This window comes from Athene noctua, chromosome Z (assembly GCF_965140245.1).
Source record: "Athene noctua chromosome Z, bAthNoc1.hap1.1, whole genome shotgun sequence".
Classification (NCBI taxonomy): domain Eukaryota; kingdom Metazoa; phylum Chordata; class Aves; order Strigiformes; family Strigidae; genus Athene; species Athene noctua.
This window is the reverse complement of record NC_134077.1, coordinates 26,905,669-26,929,019: the sequence shown is the minus strand read 5'-3', so window position 1 is coordinate 26,929,019 and position 23,351 is coordinate 26,905,669. Positions and strand designations below refer to the sequence as shown.

The 23,351-nt window shown below is 34.5% G+C and overlaps 1 protein-coding gene across 4 annotated transcripts in view; it reads right to left on the bottom strand.

The window, feature by feature from the left end:
- Positions 1-23,351, bottom strand: part of AP3B1 (adaptor related protein complex 3 subunit beta 1) — a 157,913-nt gene that overhangs the window by 11,348 nt on the left and 123,214 nt on the right. For 3 of the 4 annotated variants that reach the window (XM_074932049.1, XM_074932048.1, XM_074932047.1), the window contains 4 exons: positions 19,428-19,659; positions 16,327-16,411; positions 7,390-7,487; positions 2,014-2,152 (listed from right to left, as the gene is read on the bottom strand). In XM_074932049.1, coding sequence (XP_074788150.1) covers positions 2,014-2,152; positions 7,390-7,487; positions 16,327-16,411; positions 19,428-19,659 — 554 coding nt within the window. Of the gene's footprint in view, positions 1-2,013; positions 2,153-6,246; positions 6,284-7,389; positions 7,488-16,326; positions 16,412-19,427; positions 19,660-23,351 lie in introns of all 4 variants that reach the window. The other variant, XR_012635523.1, reaches the window with a different exon arrangement.

Here is a 23,351-nt window from a genome sequence, read left to right as displayed (position 1 = left end):
TGATTTAACCCAAACATATGTGTACTTAAAAAAAAAAAATAAAATTATTTCAGTCATTTGATTCAGAGTTTTGAAAGTATTCATTATCTAATCTGTATCTCAAATATTCATTCATCTAAATCTAGGATTTACTTTAATGATAATGTAGTGCTGTTTAAAAAATGAATAGGTTCATCACAGTATCAATTATTTAATGTTCCCATTTCTGCTCTTGGTAAAAACTAGGTGCAATTATGACTACATAGTATCTGTGAACTCAAGTTACTTATGGTGAAGCAAATGAAGGGCTATTTTCTAAAAGCTTACCATTGCTGGGCATTTCTGGTAGGCCATTTAAGTTGTTATAAACAATTTATTTTTGCCTGATGGATGTTATAAATGCAAACTATTCTATAACTACTGTGGCAGACTGAATACATTGTATTTCAAAAAAAGAAAAGAGGATTTCAGGATGCTCTAAAGCACTCTGAATACTTGAGTCCAACCAGAACATGCCTTCCATCACCGTCTCTGAACAGTGTGTACCCAACAGGAAGTACATCTTCCATTTATTTACTGTTGGTCACAGACCACTTTGTGGATAACCTCCTTTATAAAAAAAAAAAAGAGCAACAGAAATCAAGATCAGATTAGAAACCTGCCTACCATCAGGAAACCTGTGGTTGAACTAGGAACTAAGCTATTACTTTAGGGAGCCTTTTTGAGAGTCACAAAACAATCCATCCCTTTGCAATACGTCTCATATGATGTTATGGTAAAGATGAAGAACATCTATGTACTACAGACACTTCATCTCTCTTGATTGATACCTCTCACCTAGTCTATGAACACAGGCTGTATAGATCCCGCAGGGGTGCAACAAATGAGGACTCCTTCATATGGTGAACCAGAATTTTGACATTGACCATATCAAATACATAGGAAAATCCAGCTGGGTTAATGTTATTGCAATGCAATACAAATGCCCAGTGATGTAAAGAAGACTAAATCCAACAATGAGAAATATCAGGCTGTGTCAAAGGTTTCTCACCATTTCAAACGATCATCTCAAGTCAGCAAAATTTCAAAGAAAAACATTGTTCTTTGCTTTAAAAGACGACATTTTGCTCTTATTGAAATAGCAAAATTCAGGGGGTGAACCAGATAATTCAGACTCTGGCACAGTTCTAGTACATGCTAGGAGAGATGTATGCATTTTCTCACTCCAAGATCAGGTTAAGAGCTTTTAATTACATCTTGCTGTTATTATTTGTGTCCATTCAGTTTTCCACACATGGCAACTTTCCTGTTTGTTCCTGTCACACATGAGAAGCCTTCATGGGACTAAATATTTTGAGTCAATCACATTGACTCAATCACAAAAGCTGTCGTTAACCAACAGTCACATCAATTCCACTAACATTCTGTATCACAGCTTTTGGATGAAATGGATTCATCTACAATTAACATCTGGAATTTACACAGGGCCAGTGACTTTCTTGGCTGATCACTGTTTTTCCTTGCATATATGTAAGAAGGATAAGGAAATGTTCAATTTAATGTTCAACCTGCATTTAAAAAGATCTGCAAGTGAAAATGAAAACTGGGTTCTAGATTTAACTAGCTGGTTATCATAGGTCAAAAATTAATGTGGGAAAACCAAGCTGCTTCTCACAGATGATATACCTGAACAAGGCCCCTTACTTAGAAACAGAAGTCAAACAAACATATACTCTTCAAAGTATCATACTTTAAATGGCTACCTTTTCCCTCTTCAGCAAAACCAGGAAGAGACAACTCCCCCTAACTCTGTACAGTGAAGTCTACATATTTGATTGCTCTATATACATTCAAATAAAGAGCTTAGGCTCAAGTTAATATCTGCTTAGGATTCTATATTACAGTATAATTGGGTACCTTATCCATTAAGTGTGGGTAGTAAAATTTTCCCTAATATTATCAAATGCAGATGAATTCTGAACTAACAAATTCATATTAGAAGATGGGTCCACTATGAAAGATATGTAATCTTACCTGTGTATGTTATCTTGACCAGAAGGGACTACACCCAGGTTTGCTGCCTTAACTACCCTTTCAATTATTACAAGTCTAGTAGAGTTCTGCGGAGCAACGGCTATTGTAGCAGATGTCTCATTCATTCCTGTCAGCATCCCTGAAATATGAAATATTTCATTGTGAATACTTTCAGATTTGCTTGCTTATTAAGCATAAAACCAAAATAAGAATATTTTAAACAAAAAACCCATTTGCATTAAAATTAAATCAATAAAAAAATCACATAATTACACTAGTTTAATGTATTACTTGCAATGTCCTATTATTAGGAAGAAATTACCAACAACTGAACAATGGCATGTGTGATACTAATGCAGCTGTGGAACCAAGATGGTTCTTTTTCACAAAAAGCATAACTTAAAAAAATAATGTAAACACAAATGAAATATCAAGTAAGACTGACTTGGAAATACCCAGCTTAAGTAAGACCATATACAAAGACACCATCTAATCTTTCAATCATAAAACCATTGTATTTAATTATAATTTCATATCCAATTGCTAAAAATAATCTTGAAATTCAGATAGTAGTCATTGGTTCAATTTAGTTCTTGAAGATAAAGTCATCACATTAGAAACTGGGAAATTCAGTTAGTATCCATCTCTCTAAAAATGTCATGATAAATTTTTTCATTAAAATAATTTGAATATCACTACAAAATGGAACAGAAATGTCAAGATTATATCCAAACATATGACAAAAAAAAAGTAAAGAAGAAAATGTTCAAGGACATTTGAACACCCCCTCCCCATCTTTTCTCTTCTATCAACACCCATTGTTAAGAAGAACGATTTGCCAGATTCTTGTGTTGATTAAAACCCAACAGTAACTACAACCTAACATTGCGTGTGTATTTTTATAACATGTTCAGAAGCTGAAAATATAGACAATGTAGCACAGTACTTTAGGCGGAAATATGAAGCATCTAAAATCTACGATAACATTAACAATAAAAACAATGCAGAAGTCTCAAAAGGCTAATATTTTAGGGCTGCATATACAGTTCTAACACAGAGCAAATGGCACTAAGATGCTTAATAGAGCAATTAAAAAATAAATCCAACATTTTAATGCACTAGAATGTGCATTAGCTGCTGTCACAAAATAAGAAATATCAAAATAGAAATGGAACAGCTCGTAAGTAAATAACAGGGTATTTCTGAGTATGATCTGCTCTTGAAAAGAACAAAAATGAGCATACAACTTCTATAAAGATCAGCTTTATCTTGGGAATAGAACATTTTGTTTCAAATTGTTTAACTTCACTATTAGGCAAAAGCTTTAAAAACTACATATGCAGACTAAAACTGCTTTTAAGCAGAGCACAGGGACTGACATAACACTTCTGAGAGATGTGTGTACTCATTTAGGATTTAAACCTTCTCCATTAAGCTCTATTGAAGAGCAAATGCTGAATAAATGAATGCAACTATGTTTATGTTAAAAGCCTGTTTCCCCCAGCATATAATTAAAGGAAATGTTGTACAAAGCCAGTACTTTTGTCAAGCTCCTGTAAATGGAAAGATGGATAGCACTCAGAGAAGTGAATGCATTGCTTCATATTTAACCTTAACACTCTTGTCATTAATGGTTTGTCTAACTTGTTCTGTAAAAGACAAGGTACTGCTCCATTGAAGTAAAATTAAAAAAATCAACTAAACCATGCTTTTCAGAACAGAAGATTCATTATCGTCGACTAATGTATTGGCATAAAGCAAAGTAACATCCTATCAAGTAAGGCACACATTCAATCTGCCTTTTCACCCCCCTTTATTTTTAACTCATGCTGTTTTATTGTTATAGGCAATTTGTACCACTCAGCATGACAGTGTAAACTGAATCAAGATTAATTTACATGCAAAAGAACACTTAGGAGAGCAGCATGGTAAGCAAATGTATTGTCTCGATTGCTGAGGTGGAAAAGAACCTGGAAAGAAAAAAGGGTGCTCTAATTAAGGGGCATCAAATATGATTGCTTGTGGTAGTCAAGGGCCAGAAAATACTAAATGTCCAACCATTTAAAGAATTAGCATCTAGCTTGTTAGGAAGACAAGTTGGATATATAAATCTTAATAAAATTAGGTAAACAATTTGTTTACTTAACCAAGGTGTTTAGTTTTTGCTTGTTTGTTTGTTTTTTCCTAAATGTGAATCAGGTATACACTTTTCAAAAAAATTTGACAAAATATTTTAAAACATGACTGCAGGGGGGAAAAAAATATTCTTTGTATGTTAACTATAAAGACCGGCTATTTTAAAATATTTAACTGGCTATTTTAAAAGCACCTTCATAAAAATTCTGATTAATATCCAGCTGTAACAATTGCATGCCACCTTTAATATTGCCTGAAACATGAGAAGCTAAGAAAACTCTAGTCAGTGCACAGAGCAGCAATTAATCTGGGTTAACTAACAGATACAATGAAATAACTGTACACATTTTTAATAATAAAAGGAAATTAAATTGGAAAAATTACACTCATAGGTAATAAGGTATGTTAGCTACCAGACTAGTCCTATTCTGAACTAAGGCAAATGGAGTTTTGCTACTAATTTTTAAAAACAGCAGACAAGTAAAAATTTGCATACAGAGTTCCCAACAGTACACGTCTCACTCATGTAGAATTCCTGTTACAGAAACTGGACTTTCCATGAAGATGTATGTAAACCAGTGTATAAAATCCTGAAGCCTGAAGATCAGTAAAAATATTTAACCAGAATGGTAAAGAGTAGTTTGGCAATACCATTTTTATCCATTGCTTCCAAACTGTCAATCACAACATCAACCGCTAACTCAGCTGCTGCTCTGGGGAATTACCTCACCCGAGGATTCCCCAGCTCAGGAGGGAAGGTAATGGAAGGGAAGGTAATGGAAGGGAAGGTAATGGAAGGGAAGGGAAGACAGTGTAGCAAGGCTAAGCGTATCATGCGCAGCATGTGGATAAATCCAGATTCTGAGGTTCTGCTGCTACCACTAGATAAACCTTCACAGTCATGAATATTCAGTAACTTGTCTGTTCTCTCCTTATGCCATCAGGAAGAAAATGGACATATACAAATGTAACAGACAATGCAAAACAGCAGAGTGTAATTGAGTAAAGATGTGTAGCAATGAATTCTCTTCTACAGAACAGTATAATACCAGCCATTTCCTCTTCAGCATTCTTATTAGGTTATACATGCAATTTAGATGTAAAAATCCTTAAAACCCATACATATTCTCATTCTCCTCCAATATAATCTTGCACGTCTAATATTCTCCTCAGTCCTTCACTATTTTTTACCTATTTGTTTTGGTTGCAAATAAAATAAGGCATCTCCAGGTACAAGACTTGAAACATCTTATGTCCAAAAAGATAAAAAAAGAAAAAGCATGACAAGTGGAAAACAAGTTATATAAATCAGATTCATTTGGAAAATACTGAAAAATTGAAGTTAAACACAAAATAGAATAATATATACCAACTTCTAAATTGCCCTGCATTTATTATTGTAATTTGGATTTTTCATTTAGCAAGATCACACAGTAATTCTCCCTGAATGCTAGCTGCTCCTAGATCTTTGTAATAAATACTTATGTAAAATTTAGAACTGAGACTTCTATTACCACAAATATTCTGAAACAGCTGATATCTATAAGAAAAAAAAAAAAAAAAATGCAGTAGAAAAGGTTTTTAAACCTGTGGTAAATTTGCCAACATCAAGTCCTGCATCAAAGAATGAATTCAGGAAGACAGAGAGAGCGATACAGAAATGCCAAGAGACCTTCATGGATTTACAAATACTTCATATAAACAAATTTTCAAATAGCTTTATTCAGAGTAGCCTTTCTGCTCTATTAAACATAGCAAACAGCTGCCAGATTTATTCAGACAAATAATCAACAACCATAGAAGTAAAATGGCAGAAGAAAAAGGAATTTTGGCAACAACTCCACAGAGGACCACAGCTATTCTCCAAGTACACTTCTATGTGCTCATGGTTCTGTATGGCCAGTCAGGAGGAAAAAAAGCCCTCAGTCACAGTAAAATATACAAAAACTCTATAAAAATATCACAAAGCAAGGCAATATAAAAACGGGGAGGGGAAAAAGCAGAGTAACCCGCCTTCCTTTCACTACAACCTCAGCTACAGTTTTTAGAAGGGAACAGTTTAAAATAAATGTGCCACAGCCTCGTTCAATCACTCACCTTGGTTTGCTGAGCAGGTATAAAGCAGAGAGGCAGGCTTTAGTCAGCAAAGGGTAAGAACAGCAAATAAGTATCAATTGGTTAAGAAAACAAAGCACAATCCTAACTTTTCACTGCAGCCATAAACTTAACTGAAATGCCTGATCTAGGCAATATTTAAACTACTTTCTTAATCATACAAAAATACAAAGGCAAGGAATGTTTAAAAGCAATAATTAATAATACACAGCATTACTCATTGGTGTTCTTGACTGTTTGATGGATATACTGAGTTTCTGAGCCTTACACAGCAATGAGACAGGATCCCATGGGTATATTCTCAACTCAGTGTGAAGAGATTTACACATGTAAATCTCCATACACTGAGACAGATGAGTAAACACTAGTACATTTGAATGCGTCCAAAATGTAATCATTTATATTTTAAAATATCGAAGAATCATAACCTAATTAAGGGTAGAAGTATGGACTATTCCATTTAACACATGGTCAAAGCCAAGTACAATTTTCTCTAATTACTTTGTATAAAATATTCAAGTCACTAAGAGCTCTTCTGGAGGTTTATGTTTGGATCAGCATCAGAAACTTACATTCTTTAAAGACACAACATTAGAAGAATGCAGAAGTATATAAAATATGTCACCTTTCTAAATCAGTATTCCAACAATAACATCTTTTTATATGATGTATGTGGAAGCATAAAAATTAAAATCATCTTCAGAGTAGCTGAGGAGAAGGTATACTATAAAAGTGGCCTTGGAATAAAGACTAGTAAAAACAGACACCATATCAATGTATATTTGGTTTATTTCCTTGAGCTGGGGTTCCAACTTTCTGCTTTACTGCTAGTGAGAAAGACATTCACACTTCACGACAGAAAGTCAAAACTCTCTGAGCCAAAAGACTGTTTCACGGTAACGGGTGGGCTTTGTGCTTTTAAAGGCACACTGAAAACCTGTCAGATAACACTGCAGGGCCTTTTTGAGATAGTTTACAATTAAATCATTAGTATCAGACTGAATACTAACAGAGACAACATGAACAGCGACATTGGAAGCACTTGCTGTACACTTGAAAACTGAAGGGCACACAGCCTTCTTCTCATCCAAATATGTTTATTGAAGTTGCTGACATATTTCTCACCTTGCTCCTTCTTAAAGTCCTTCTCTGACATAGTGACAGGCAAAAGCAGTTCTCCAACAGGGGGTTGAATATTAACATTGAAGTGATCATCCTTTGTGCTGGGAAAAGAGGAATTACAGAGTATCAACCAAGTGCTTCAACACTGATTAATATAAACTTATCAGTTCCAAATTTACTATGGAATCTATAAACAGTGCACGGACTACCTGCATGATTTTTACCTTGTTAATTGAAAAGCCTGCTAATTTCTTACATCAGTAAAACTGGTCCATTTTCTCCAGTACAAATATAGTATTACTATAGTATGCATGCTCTTGTATTTTGAAAATGTAGCCTTTACTCATATTAATTTTATTTGCAATCTATAAGGCATTACAGTCAAACCAAATGCTTTCAAAGCACAAATTATTATGCATTTCACAATTCCTTTAAAAGAACCGTTATTCACAAATTCTGTCATCAGCAACAGCTGTCCCAGAAACAGGATTAAACCTAGGAAAGGTATAATTTCAGACAAAAAGGATATTACTGTCTGAAAAAAACCCCAAATAAATGTGGGAGTAAAAAGGAAATATCTTTGATCACTTCAATTTTGCAACATCTTGTATATTTAAAGAACCCCACATGGAACACTGGTTGATGTAAAAGCACAATGGAAAACTGCGGAATTTGAGGCAGTTTCCATAACGACAGAGTTACAAAAATTACTATCAGTAGTGGCATACTACTGTCAAATGCTATAGATTCTTCCTTAAGAAATAAATACCATACAGTGAACTTGCACTCTCTATCCATTCAATTCTCTGAGTTTTCAACTATCTTGTCTTTGAGTTGTCCAAGTCTACAGAAACTCAAGACATATGCTATGTTCGATTGACTAACTATACCATAAGGGATTCAGCTAGCAATTCAAGATCAGTACATCCAGTCAGAATCTTTGTTAATGCTTTGATGCATGAGATTTTTAGAAATGAACACTTCTTTTTCCTGATGTATCAAATAGTCAATACATACTGATTGCTGATATGCCTCAGATATTCTACTTACATATAATGATACAATTGTTAAAATATAAAATATATTTCATCAATTAATATCCATGGCATTTAAATTAACCTCAAATGTGTTACTGATTTTTTATAACTCTTCAACCTCAAAATCCTGAAATAAGATAGACTGATGGAAAAAACAGCACTAGATCAATAATATAGAATACCCATGCCTCTCTCCTAAAGATGCAAGATAAGTCACCTGAAAGCATTTTATGGTCCTATTACTTAAAATTTTAATATTTACCATAATTACCCAATTTCACAAGCAAATGCTTACGAACTAGTACTTTCTTACTTCTGACTTCTGATGTGTTGTAATTATGCTTATGGATGCGATCTCAAGTATGGGCTTTTCAAATAAAATTAATCAATAATGCTAACTTTGAAAAGTTGAAAATTATTATTTAGTAAACATAGAGTGAAACAATCCCTTCAAACCTGGCTAACATTACGTTTACAAAGAATCATTTATGAAGTGCTGCTTTAAAAAATTTGCTTAGCTAACAAATTTTCAAATTTTTTTTCCTATACTACCTTAAATACTGTCCATCTCTAAAGTCGTTAGTATACTGAAAAAGCAAGGATTGTTTGACTGGCTGGCATGATCAAGTGCACTGTAAAATAAGAAACTATTTTTTTTTTAATTTTTCCTTTCAAAACTGATCAAGAACTCCCATCAGCTTAAGAGCTGAAAGAAGAATCTTTAATCAACTGCCTCACAACATCTTACTGTTTATATATACTATTTGGACTATGACTAAAACTGCTATCTTCATTGGTATTTTCAACTGATTGTTCAAGCAATGTCATCTCTCATATTTAAGCAAGATGTGTACTACATAATTCAGTGTAAAACAGATAAACAGTTTTGTGTACAATGATTCATGTCCTACATTGACTGGTCATGCCATTTGTACATAAACTTGACTTTTAACATCGATGAGTACACTTCTTTGAGATGCCTGTAACAATCCTTTGACAACAGAAGGAACAAAAGCAAGAGCATAGCTTGGGTTTTATATTGCTGTAGCTGCTCAAGAGGACCACTTGACACCTCTACTACTAACAAAAATTCTACTCCCCTTTCCCCTAGTGATTAAAAGCTAATATATTTTCTTTGATAAACCATGAACTCTTCATAGTCTGCAAGCAGGAATTCTGATTGTTAGTTGTTCTTCAAAACAACTTTGTTCTTAATTTCACTTTAGCCAGCATCTGGTTTACTTTGCATTACTTTAGTTTTAGCACACTTCAGTAAATTTATTTTTCAGCCAGAGAAAATCATCTTCCCTTTTATCATTCTCTATCACACACTTTTTAGGATATGAAAGTAATTTCATAGTTCCACAGAATTCAGGTTGGAAGGGACATCTGGAAATCACCTGGTCCTCCTCCTGCTCCACTCGGTGCCACCTTAGTTGACATTGCTCAGAGCCTTGTCCATTTGAGCTCTGAGTATCTCCAAAGATGAAGATTTCATCAGATATCCAATGGATAAGTTTAATAATAAAATTGAGTCTTGCAGTTCAGCTACGTAATTTCCCCAATACCTAGTAAACTAATTTCCAGTGTATTTAACTTATTTATACTTTGAATACTGTAATTAGTATAAATGACATTTAAACAAAAAACTGCAGAAGTGGTTTGAATCTTGAGCATTAACATTTAAGAATCTGGCAGAAAACTGGTTCAAGATGCACTGAAACATTTCTCAGGTGGTGTTGCTCTAATTTTCCTGGAAGATCATGCTGAAGAAGCTTATCAGAAAAAAAAAACCCACAAAGTTTCTGAAGCCAACCAAACATAACTGTTTTCGATTTCAAAAAATTAAAGATGCATCTTCTGATATTAGCAAGTGCTATTGGTAAGTTACATCCTTAGTGGAACATGCATGTTTAATGAGAAGTCTGCAGAAGGAAGCTCTAAAAGAATAAAAATAGGGACCTTGCCACTACTTTGCAAAATCTGGTTTGTATTTAGTTGCAAACTTAGGGGCAAATAATGTTAGACATCATTACTCTGACTGTTGCTTTAATAACTGTTAAACTGTACACACTGTATTTTTAAGACTTACACCACTTTCACGATGTAATTCCAAGCATCACATGAATTCATCTTCTGATGTACCCAATTAAAATGAACAAATGAGAGATGATAATGTTCCACAGCAACACAGGGAGACTTACCATCTCGTGATAAATGACACTGCAAAACTAACATTCAGTCCTTTAGAAAATACAGAATTTTAACTTTTCTTCAGATGACTGCAGTGGGAGCAGTTATCATCTGTCATTTTAAACCAGTGTCCATTTTCCTTATTCCCTCTTTCTTACCTCATTTTTTTTAAAAAAAAGATTGGCTCCAAAGTGCTCCTGACAAAGAAGTTCTCTGCCATAACAAAAGACATGAGAACAACGATGGCAACATCTTCTTTAAAACTAATAGAAATAATATTATCACTCGTGAATGAGTTTTTCTAAGATTGCACAATGGCAGTCTTTAAAGTCTTAATTTTCAAAGCTTTTTAAAAATTATTATTCTAATAAAAAGGTAGGGAATATTCCTCTCAATATTTATATTATCATTTTTGTTTCACTCCTAGTAGCTGCTTGACCCAGAATACATCTATCCAAAACCAGCTCACTATTTTTGTCTTGTATTCAAAAAATCTGCAGAGATGATAAAAAAAAAAAAGAATGGAAGAGGAAAAGCAACAAACTAAGTTCCTGCAAAACATGGAAGGGAGAAGTCTAGGAGACTCTGCTCATAGTCCTCCTGAAGAAAGGAAAAAAACTGCATCCTGCTTCTACAAGAAAAAAGGCCAGTGTGATAGAAGAAATAAGACTAGTTGTTCCTGCCCAGCCTTGCTTTTTCCAGGTCAGTTATCTATCTCGATATAATTTCTTTCTGGAACTGGGCCAACTGACTACTCTAGAGTAATGAAGTAAAGAGTACCAGATTGCTTGTCTTAATATCCAACATCTGTAAACAACTTGGTGATCTGCTGACAAAGCACTAGGGAAGGAAACAGCAAGAAACACATGAAAATTCAAGTGACAGTGATGTGAAGACAGTCCTGCATCTTTAACATCAGCTTTTAATATATTCCATAATATATCCGTAATTTTAATCAGATACTTTTGTGCAAGCGTCCACACCTGAATGCATGCTTGCACCCAATACAAATACTGACTGCTCCCCACATGATTTTCTTCATTTACTCCTTTGCAGGTAGAATTTCTGTTTGGGAAGATTCCTACATCTATGCAGAGTGAGGTAAGAGAATTTCATGCTACAAAAATTCTTTTACTTGGAAAACTAAATTTAGAACAAAAGCTTTTATGATAAGGTGGAACCTGCAGACAGCAGATTGAACAAGGTTTTCAAATGTCATTCATGGAAATTATATAATTTAAGAAAATACTAGATTCTTACTGGTACATCAATCTCTTCTGGAGTGATCAGCAAAATGCAGTCTTTATACAGTCCAAGACAGATGAGGTGAACAGACAGCTTTCTCTTCTATCAACATAAAACAGCAGAAGAGTATGTACAGGCTCACAGCTCTTGTAAAAACACTGGGATGTAGGAAATGCCAGTATAAGGTAACCAGTCCATGCTTGTAAAAACCTCTGCCATATATCACACTATTTTCCCATGATCTCATTATTCTGAGTAAGAATGGAAGGCATAGAAGTTGTTGCTTTCATTCCCTTTCTCTTTCTTCTTGGGAGCTCTGTCTGTACTCTTGGCACTTAAAACCTTGACAATACTTTTCAAAAGAATGGGGAGAAGAAAATGGGTTCTCTGTAAATTAATTTTATGTTCAAAGATGTGGTTCTTTCATGGCTTTGGGAACAGCTAAGAGAATTTGGAAAGAGAGGATGAAAAGGATAAGGAAGAAGAGGTAAGGACAGGCTTCCTTCTCCAGCTCTCTGTTGTAAAGAGGACATCTCCCCTTCACCTTTAGTCACTCACCAGACACCTACAAAAAGCCACAGATTTTCCTACTGGGTTTTACAAATGCAGACAGGAATCCAAAATGCTAAATGCACATACACAAAATAGAATAAGGGCATGTATATGTTGTAACCCTCTGCTTCTGCAGCCTTCCTTGCCTTTCTTCTCTAGGGATTCAAATGCCTTCATTCCAAGGATCCAAGGCCAAATTCTGACATGGCAAAGCTGCAAAATCTTTGCTCAAGACACCTAAGGAAACTGGTAAGCTGTGACAAAGACCTGAGAATATCTGAAAAGACATGCAAAATAATAAAGATAAAATAAGAAACAGTGGTAGGATTGTTGAGATGGAGATTACTAGGAGCTCAGGGATTCCAGAGAAGACACACCAGTGCAGAAATATATAAAGGAAAAAAAAAATAGAATTCCAAAGTTAGTGGAGTACTGCTGTCAGTCTGTAACAGCAAGGATCCATTTCAACCTTTCTTCTCCTCACTGAGGGCTACCTGCCTAGCAAAGACTGAGGTCTCTTACTGGGATGGTGAATATCCTAACAACTAGGATTCAACACCTACCAGACCACCTTGCATGTGAGTTAGCCAATAACAAATTGCTTTATGCTTCTAAGTTGTGTATAACCTGCTTGCAGAATCTGAATAAAGTAACCCCAAAAGAAACAGTAATGCTCACGAAAATCTTTTAAAACACTAAGTTCCTCCATTTGTTCCTCTTTCACTTTCTGCTTGAAAGGCACTATTGCACAGAACACCAGTGTGGCTAAAGTAGGGTGCCTCTGCAAGGAGATGACACAAGAAAAATAGCAATGAAGAGATGTTCTCTTTACAAGTACATAGTGTGAGCATCCTAATACACATTCTAAATAAATGCATTAGGCAGAGTTTTCAAGTTAAGGTGTTTCAAATCTTTTTAATTAGATGTGTGATCTTGGTAAGCTTTGCTTAATAAAAATAACATTTATGAGGGAGGTCTTTCAAAGCTTAGCCCTCTGAACCTCTCTCTATAATGCAGTTTCTCCTTCATTGTCCTTGATTTGTACAACAAATTCAGAAAGAGATTAAATATTTTATTACTCATATTAGGTTTTTGTCTTTATACAGTTTGTATTTATTGAACCACTAGTACCACAGCACATCCCCAAGCAGAAAGGTAGTGTTTGCTATGCAAAACACACAGTCCATGATTGGCATCTAAGACCAATTGATCTACCCATTACCACTATCTCCCTACCCCCACAAGCTTTACTACAAAGCTATTGATTTAAACACTGCCGATCGGTTTCCATTTTCTGATTTTGGGCAGGCCAATTAAGAAAGTGAGTAATTGTGATTACACTGCTTCAGGATCAATTACATTTGATGCAAGACAAAGCGCTCCTCTTAGAACAACGTAAAGAAAATGATTATGATCAGGAACACTTTACTGCTGAACATGCTTCTAACAAAAATGCAAAATAACTGTCAGTGTCTCTCATAAAGATGTGTTAGCAGGAAATTCAAGAACATGAACATCTTTGTGTGCAGAGTATTTCAACTATATTTTGACAAACTACTACAAGTGTTTCTTCCTTTTGGATAGAAGCTTTTTAAGAATGACAATTTAAAAAGGCTCAAGCCGAGTTCTCTGAGACTTCGTTCCAAAACCATCACACCACACAATTTCTTCAATGATATTTAATATCAGTAGGATTTTGAACTCATGTTTTTAACAGTAAAATAGCAAATTTAATGCAAAGAACATTTTACCCATTTTTATACTATTTTCTAAGAACTAGTGTCAAAGAGACAAGGCCCTATCAATTAAAAAAGGAACAAAATAAGCAATTCATATTCTTAATTTAATTTTAAACTTAGCTTGAGCTTTGTCATTGGACTCACATTGTCCAAATCATTAAAATGAATACACCACTGAGGTCTGAGGCAAATCTATTTACAGTGATGTTACTCATAGTCTGGTCGGTGTTCAGGAATATTGATCTGTCTTGTTTGTCTAATAGGAAAATAATAAACAATTACTAGGCAATGTTGGAGAAAGTAATCAGTTTTTATATATCACTAATACAGCAGACCTCCCAAAACATAAAGGCGATGATCTGCATAAAATCAATGTGTTATGCTACATTGCTTATCCTCATCACTGCTAAGATTCTTAGCAATAAATGGTGTAATTTTGGAATCAAATCATTAGTTTACTGAAAATATGTACTTGATAAAAAATCTGCTCTATTTAAAAAAGAATGCTCCTGCTTGATAGGTGGTTGGAACTAGATGATCTTTAAGGTCCCTTCCAACCCAAGCCATTCTATGATAAACTGAGCATATTTTATTTACAAAACCCCCAAAATATACTTAATGAAAGACAGCCTATTGCTTTGAAGCAATTATGAAACTGCATCGCCTAGAAGGGAACTTCCCTTCCCAGACAAAACTAGCATCAGGCAACAGCCCAAAGCTGTTTCCAAATTCCAGCAAAAAGCATACAGACGACCTACAACGTGATACACATAAACTACATGCTGCACACATTTTGCTGGAGCTACTAATATCTTTAAAATGACTATGCATGAGCATCCATTGTACAGGAAATGGTTTGAGGAGTGGAAGGAAAACCTGCTTGCTCCAAGAACAACAGATCTTATTTTAGCAGTGGTTATTTTGGAGTCACTTGGGTACATCTCCATTATTAAGATTTTCCCACTATATTTAATAAACTGTAAATTGCACAAGCTGTGCTTAGTACACTAAAATTTCTACAGTATTCAAGAAAGGGCTACAGAACTTTCTCAGAGTGTTTTCTTTAAACTGGAATGCTGCAATGTGAATGTCTAATATAATTTTTTGTACACAATATGGGAAGTAGTACTTATCGCAACATAGTATGTCAAAAAACATTATTTAAAAGTATGTAAAAAAAAAAAAGGTCATGCAGATCTATTTAGTGCCCTTGCATAATTTCAAAGACTATATGAACCTGAAGAGCTTTTAAAAGACAGTGTCTAGATTTCCCCCATCCATTCATTCCTAATGTTTACACACCGTCACTATAAATTTTCCCTGGTTTCAAACGCTAGTTTATAACAGGGTTCTCACTGGGTGAACAGGTTCCTTGCTAGCCTAAAATGCAACGGGTTGAATGTGTGAATAATGAGCATAAAAAGTGTAAATCAAGTATATAAGACAAAATCTAGTTGGCTAGTCAGTTACTTGTTTTCATTCTCTCCCTAATAATTTGACAGAATCTACAGCATGAGGAATAAGCTTCACTGGCCAGCAAATTTTGGGGTTGGTTTCACGCACTCATGTAACATAGATCACAAACAGCCATAATAAGCATTTGAAGCAGTAAAATTGCTCACGCAATGTGCTTTTTTGACTTGTGACTTCTTACAAGGAAGAGCATACACACAACACTGCAGCAGACTAGTCAGACCTGACTTCTCCCTTCAAGGTGGTGTTATTAAGAAGAATCTCAAGAAGAGGGGGAAAAAAATAAAACTAAAGGTCAGGAACAGGGAAACAATTCTAAATCAGAAGAGTTCATGCTTTTGCCTGGTATCATTTACACGAAGGGAAAAGCAGGAACTCCCAGACACAATCTGTCAAAGAGTTTTTACAGTTATACATGTGATTTCAAACCTAGATTTGGGTTTACCATCAAATCTGTGTTTTTAGAAGCAAGTGTTAAAAAATTTTGGAAGACTGAAGAGAACTGATAATCCTTGTAAAACAGAACATGAATTAGGTCTTATTTCTCTAAAAACATCTTGGGTATACATCATGTTGTGAACTGTTGTTCAACTTTTTATTAGTTCATAAACAGCAAGTCTGCTACTGCCAAGTAAACTTCCAATATACACCGTTTTTGCCTTCTAAAAGCAAAAAATTACCCTCCCTCCCCAAGAACTCACCATAACTGGAAACTGGCCATCTGAGTAGAATCACAGAAGTCAATACCCATTGAAACGGTAATGGATCCTGCAGGCTCAAGGTACTCTACATGAAAACATTTTGAACAGGTAAAGTACACATGCAAAGCAACAGAAGACCCCAGATTCAAATCCTCAAACCTCATATAATTAGAAAAAATATTAAAAAAAGGAAAAGGTCCATAAAAAAGAGACATTACTTGTAATTTTATTTCAGGTAGTTATCACCCACGTGTCACACTTTCACGTTTCTTGGATCCCCGCTCCTGACAGTTAGTGCACTAGAGACCCATCATCAACAAAATAAGGATTTCTATTAGAAAAGCTATGAAAATTATTTACAGAAAAAAAAAATACTGAAGTTACATCCTTTTACTTGTGTACAGATACAGCACTGAGATTTCATTTTCAGTAACACCAGTTTTTAAATTTAGATAATAAATAGTAAAAGACAACAAACATTAATAAAATGTACAGTACTACACATAGTAATGGAAAAAGAGTAAAACTTAAATTATTTCATAATTAGCGTGGTTTACTTATTTCTCAATATTCTGCTTGCATTAGATATGGAAGGGAATAGAAAGATATGAACCCAGAATGGAAGATAATTTTGTGCTTTACAAGCTGTGCGGACTGAGGCACTTTTCAAATTAAGGTACCAAGAGACATGTTCATTTTTAGTTTCTTGGCTATATCACTATATTGTTTCCTCAGTGTTGTGAAGATAAGGCTTTGTTTTGGTAGGAACAAAAGCTGCTTCTTTATGTGAGTAGATGTATTTGAAACAAGCATTGAAGCAGAGTCTGACTTGTCAAGATTACAAGAAAGAAAACCTAAAAGAGAGGAATTCAAATAAAAATGACTGGGCAGGCAGAAAAATGTCTAATTCCCAGTTTTTTTTATTAATGTATCTAATGCTTTTCAGGAACTTAAGAGTAGGAAGCTGCTCCATGACAAAAGGAAACAAAACTTAACTCTATCAAGATTAAGTTCTGAAAAATATGGAGAACATGGAGGTGAGGTTGTTAGGCAAAGACTAAACTAATGCTAGGAAATGAATAGAAAAGGAAGTATTTCAAGAAGTCTGTGTAAAGCATTGAAAGATTACAGGCTCCAGCTCAATTTCAGAATAAACTTTACCAAAGTCTTTGAGCTTAATATCTTCAAATGGGGTTTCAAAGGCACCTAGTCACAAGAAAAGACTATGCACATGGACTGAGGTGAAATGGACCATTTCTACTGGCAAAATCAGCGCAATTTCCAACAATAATTGCAGTGATGGAGGCAAATCCAGTAAGAATACCCGTCTACACTGAGACTTTATTCCGCTGGAGATATTACAGGATGTGTTTTCCAAAAGCTGGAAACACAAAAGGTAGTAAGAAGAAAAGGGCATATAAACTGAGTCCTAGAGAAGGGCACAAAGGATACAGAAAATTTTCATTCAAGCAAGGAAAGCAACATTTTTGGAAGGAACTATGGATGATATACAGCTTATTTTCTGCAGAAGAAACTAACAGCTTCACAGGACAGATACGACAGTTATGTCTGTCTTGGGAAAAGAAATACTTCAAAGCGTAGGATTTTCTTGTGAACTCAAGAAACATGAATTGGGTAAGTTATTAATTTCAGATTTTTTCATGTTTTTTACATGAGAGCAGTGAATGCTAACCTTCACTGACTGTTACTGTGAGTACAGTTATATCCTGATCTGATTTATAATATCATTAGTTTTCTGCTTGTAAGCCTTTGTGACTTTATTTCTTTAAATGTTTAAAGGGAGGGATATAAAATTAGGCTGATGGTCAAAACTAACTTGAAATCAGAACTCTGCACTGGACTTCCTAACTTGAGGAATAAACACCAAACAGTTCACTTAACACAAAAAATAATATATTTTCTAAAAGTAACTGTCTTGAACAAGTATGTATCATTAAAATGCAAACAGTTCCAAAATTTAAACTCTGAAATAAACCATAGCACTGTACAATTGCTTTTGTAGCTATTCGTTGTAAATCAGTACAGTCTTTTCAATGCTAAAAAAGTATTTCAATAGCATAAAGCAATTTAATATCAAACAGAATTTTAACTACTGAAAACAAAGAATACTTTTCACTTCGCTGTTGTGTATTAAGAACATGTTTCTGTATTCTTCTAATATGATATGGATTCACATAATGATGTAGCTCACTGAAGAAACATGTCTAAAGTACAGGAGCTTGTGTCAAAAAGGAGCATGTCTGTCCTTTCCATTTGTATTACTAGACACTTTTGTTCCTTCTGCCTACACCACAATGTCCTAAAGCAAATAACTGCTGAGGAGAGAAAGCCAGTTGTATACACACATAACACATTTGAATAAAAGTTGGTATGATCTGTGTTCTTTCTCAGGTTTTCTACTCTTTTCCACTAACAGAGATTTAGCAAAAAGACATCCCTATCAGGACATAGAAAGTGAAACAATTTAGGTTAAGGCTGTCTACAGCATTCCTTTCTACCTAGTCTAAGAAGCCACACTTCATGGAAGTATGGTGGATGCAAACTAGACTAAAACATACACTTCCACTCCACCACCAAAAGCTCACAAGGGAAAAAATGAGAATGCTCTAAGCCACCAAAATAAATAATACATCTACAAATGCTCTTTAAAGATTGGAAGGAAAATGATTATGAATATATAAACCAAAACCTGATTCTTAATACTAGTCCATTACAGCTGTTCTGGGCTAAGGCAGTAAGAGAAATCAAAGTTTATGGGGAGACAGAAAATTTTATTATATCAACTGGAATTGATATAACTGATATTTGAACAAGCAGGTAAGCTTTCAGGCATGGAAGTTCTGATCTAAGGAGTTATTTTCAAAGTCAAATCCAAGTACAGGAAAGCTGAATTAAATTTTTGTTAAAATCAGATTATCTAAGAAAAGATAGTTGCATGAGTGTGAATGTATACATACATACATATGTACGTATACATACATATATATGTGCATACATATGACCATGCAAAATCAGTTTCCTATATTTGAAATGTTGCAAAAGATTAAGATATTGTATTTTCAAAGATAGGATACGATTACCTATTGGATTAAACTCATGCACCCTCATGCCTGGAGGTAGTTTTTTCTCCTTGATGTGAATATTCTCTATCTTCTGATCAGTTGTATTTGTTACTGTCACTTGCACAGATACCATATGATCACCAAAAATGCTTGGCTGTCTTGAGAAGTGATAATGAGCTGCTAATCCTTTTCCACTCATTCGATGAAGCAGTTCATGTGTTTCTGTTGGCACAGAGATCTGGGTGGTGACCTGTTAAGTACAAAACAACAGTTGGTGAATGTTGTAAGGAAAGAACAGATAAAACAATTAAATACTGCATTTTCCACTGAGCTAGAGGGCTTGTTTCCTAGTCAGAATTTTAGTGAACTAGAAACATATAAGGACATATTCAAATCCATAAACAAATTGCAGTAATAGATATCAGATAACACAGCCTAAAAATAACATTTCTGGTACTGAAAATAGCAGCTGACTGTTGTATTTGCCTCACTTCCCATTACAAATCTGTTTTCAATATTTTAACTCTATAGTTACCCATTAAATTATCAGAAGTCTTTTAAAGAATAACAGTTAAAATAATCACGTTGTTTCCAACAAGAAGTCTCCTTCCATTCTGTGCATCAGGACTCAAGGGTGAACCCAAGACCACTGTTTACTATGAAAGTACAACGAGAAATTGTCTTCTCCTTCTCTTGTTAAAACCACAAAAAATGTTGCCTAACAATTACACCAGTCAAATATTAAAAACACAGCTGTACAGAGAAGGATGTTGCCACTTTTTAACAGTCGTGCTGCCACAAGCAATGAGAAAAATCCCAAGGATGTTCTATCCTGAAAAAGTAGCATGAATAAAAGACATTCAATAAAAGAATGAATTCCCAGAAGATAATGCTGATAAGGAAATCTGTAATCATGAGCTGGAAAGTACAAAAGTAAGGAATATGAAGAAAACTGCAGAAAAGCGAATCTGAATTCCTTAAACGAGTTTTAAGGAAGCGCTAGAACATTACATGAAAATTAACACCATGCAAACAGAATACAGAGGTTAAAAAAGTCAAACGCTTACCACAAAAATCCCATTTTTATGGTCAATGCACTATGAGCTACTGAGCTTTATAATCTATCTGTTAGATATATCTGTTTATGTTTCCACTGATGAGTGTCCATCTTCTCTTGCCCTACCCGTAGCCCTAAATGTATAACTAAGTGAAAGAGACAACTGCAAATAGCAGAATGTTCAAGACTCCAAGCAGCTAAGCAAGGAGAACGGGTTTTTATCTTGCCTTCCCTACAAACTCTTTTAGGTTGGTAGATTTTCCTGACTGCCACATTTAACAATGAGGGGTTGATCTGAAGACTCAGTGAACACTTCCAGTAATATCAGAAGCTGATAAGACCCGGGATTTAAACCTACAATGTGCTACAGAAATGGGAGACTATCTGGAAGGAATAAGGCTGTAAAGAATTCTGTTGAAAAACTTTAGAAGTTAGAGAGCACATCACAAACTTGATCTTCATTTCTGAGCACCAGTTTCTGAACTGGAAAGCCAGACTAGTAATATCCATCACCTCAAATGAGTATCTGTAAAGATCAACTAAATATTTAGAAGTGTGGGCACTACGTCGATGAAAGCTGAAGAAAACTGAATGAAGAACTGGGTGAGTGTGTATTCAGAGGTGGCTTTGGAAGGTACATTAATTTTCACACATATCATACTGGATGAAGAACAAATAATGAAGGAAGAAAGGCAGAAAGTTTTCCCACCCCCTCAAAACTCAACCACTATGTGACTAATTAGTATAACACATACAGGATGTGATCAAGCAAACACCTCTATAAAAAACTTCCACATCAGATTTCACTTTCAACTTTTACCTGGTATCTCTTTCTCTAATGGTATCAGGTTTTTTAGAAACATGATCTACCAGTAACCTTCAGAGTTAAGACTAAAGGCAATTTAAAAATACATCTGGATTAAGGAAACTTCACAACCCCAACTCTGAATCTGTAAAATTTAATACTTTTAAAGTAAATGGGTTAAGTTCAGACACTTTCCTCACCCTAAATAGATAATGTAATATTCTCAGGGACAACGTTTTTAGCTTTCGTATATGATCAGAAGAAAATACAGCTGTTTACAATAGAATACTATTAAAATTTCTGTCCATCTTCAAGTAATAGTAGCAACACCACTTGAAGAATACATTTTTAAACAGAGTCAATTTTTTCAGTCCAACTACTGATCTGTGACAAACATGAAAATACCTAATAGTTTTCTCCAATAAGACAATTCAGTGAAATTTTACAAAACCCATAATGACCAGCCATGTTTTTACTCTGCTGCCATTTTACGTGCATAAATATACGGTAAGATTAGGGTTACTTTTATGTAGCTTATCTTTAAATTGTATTTATAAAATAATAATTCCTCTGACATCACATGACCAGATTTCCAGCTAATGCAAAATGAATGGTAAAAGTATGAATTGTTTGGACCTTCACAGTTCTTCAAAATTCAAACCACTTTTGAATACAGGAAGCAAACTTTAATAGATTAATACTCTACTTAGATTTCTAGAAATAATTGACAAGGTCAAACTCTCAAAAAACAACTCAGTTGTCAGGAAATAAAAAGGAGGTACTTCAAATAATAAATAGAGTACACAGAGACAATAGCAGTAAGAGGTTATTAGCAGATTCACACTAGCACCTGCTACTTAAACCTTTGCTGAAATAGTGAATAAAACTTAAGTTTTAAGATGTAACTTAAATCTTATTTTTAAGTTCAAGCTTAGCCTTTAACCTTTAATATTTAATTTGGAACATGCATCATGGAAAAGTTATTGCAATGAAATGGTTCACCCATTTTTCATTAACAAGCTTAGGAAATAAGTTCTATTCATGTGAAACAAGTATCTTGAAATACACTTACTTCTCTGTGTTAACATATAGCTAATTTTACTAATTCTATTTACTACTAGGTATGAAAACAAAAAGTTAACAGTCAAAAGTCCAACATGTAGATACATATGCATACACATACAGCAAAAATCCCTCACTATACTTAAATTGTAACATTGACTCAAATTTTACTGACAGCTTCCTGTGATTTTTAGAGATTTTGATCTATGCCCCTTTCAGCATTACTGCTCATGTTTCAGTCATAATCTCACTCAGGAGCTCATTCACTTTTATTTTCAATATCATAATATACAGAGCAACAAACATGCAAAGGACAGTCAGAATAAAGACATTATGTTTAAACCATCTTCCTTCCTGTAGAACATTAATTTTCTGTTGCATTTAACATAGCAGTATTAGAAATAAATAAACTGTATATATGCTGAACAAAGGAATTTACTTCTGGAAAATGAGAATTCTCAAGCCCTCTACTAGCTAGCAAGAGTTTTGAGCTAGCAAACATTGGTGTGACTGTAATGCAGTCTATTTAACAGTTGCCTCAGTTTGGTAAATAGAGGTTTTTCTTTTAGTTATAATTTTTAATGCATACAATTGCAATACTTAAACCCATAGCGTAGATACCTGCAATCACTCTGGGGTTAAAATAATCCTCCTCAGAGTTTATAGAACAAGAAGCATCGAGTAACCAGGAGATAATCCCCTACAAATCTTACACAGCATGTGTTTAAATAATAGAAGTCGTTTGTGTACCTTTGGATGGTTTATGAAAATAACCAATCAATTCTGCAGACACAACATTATTTCTAAAGGAAATCTATGGGACTCATGATGCCTGCAGATACACAGAGACAAACCACACATATTTTATCAGTTTATTACAGTAAGCAAATAAGCGTGGAATGAGAGTGCACATAACTGTCTACTTAACGCTTACTGAAACATTTATAAGAGCTGTTATCTCCCTAATAACAGACAGACAGTGTGCAATTTTAGAGAGGAGAAAAGCTTCATATTTTTT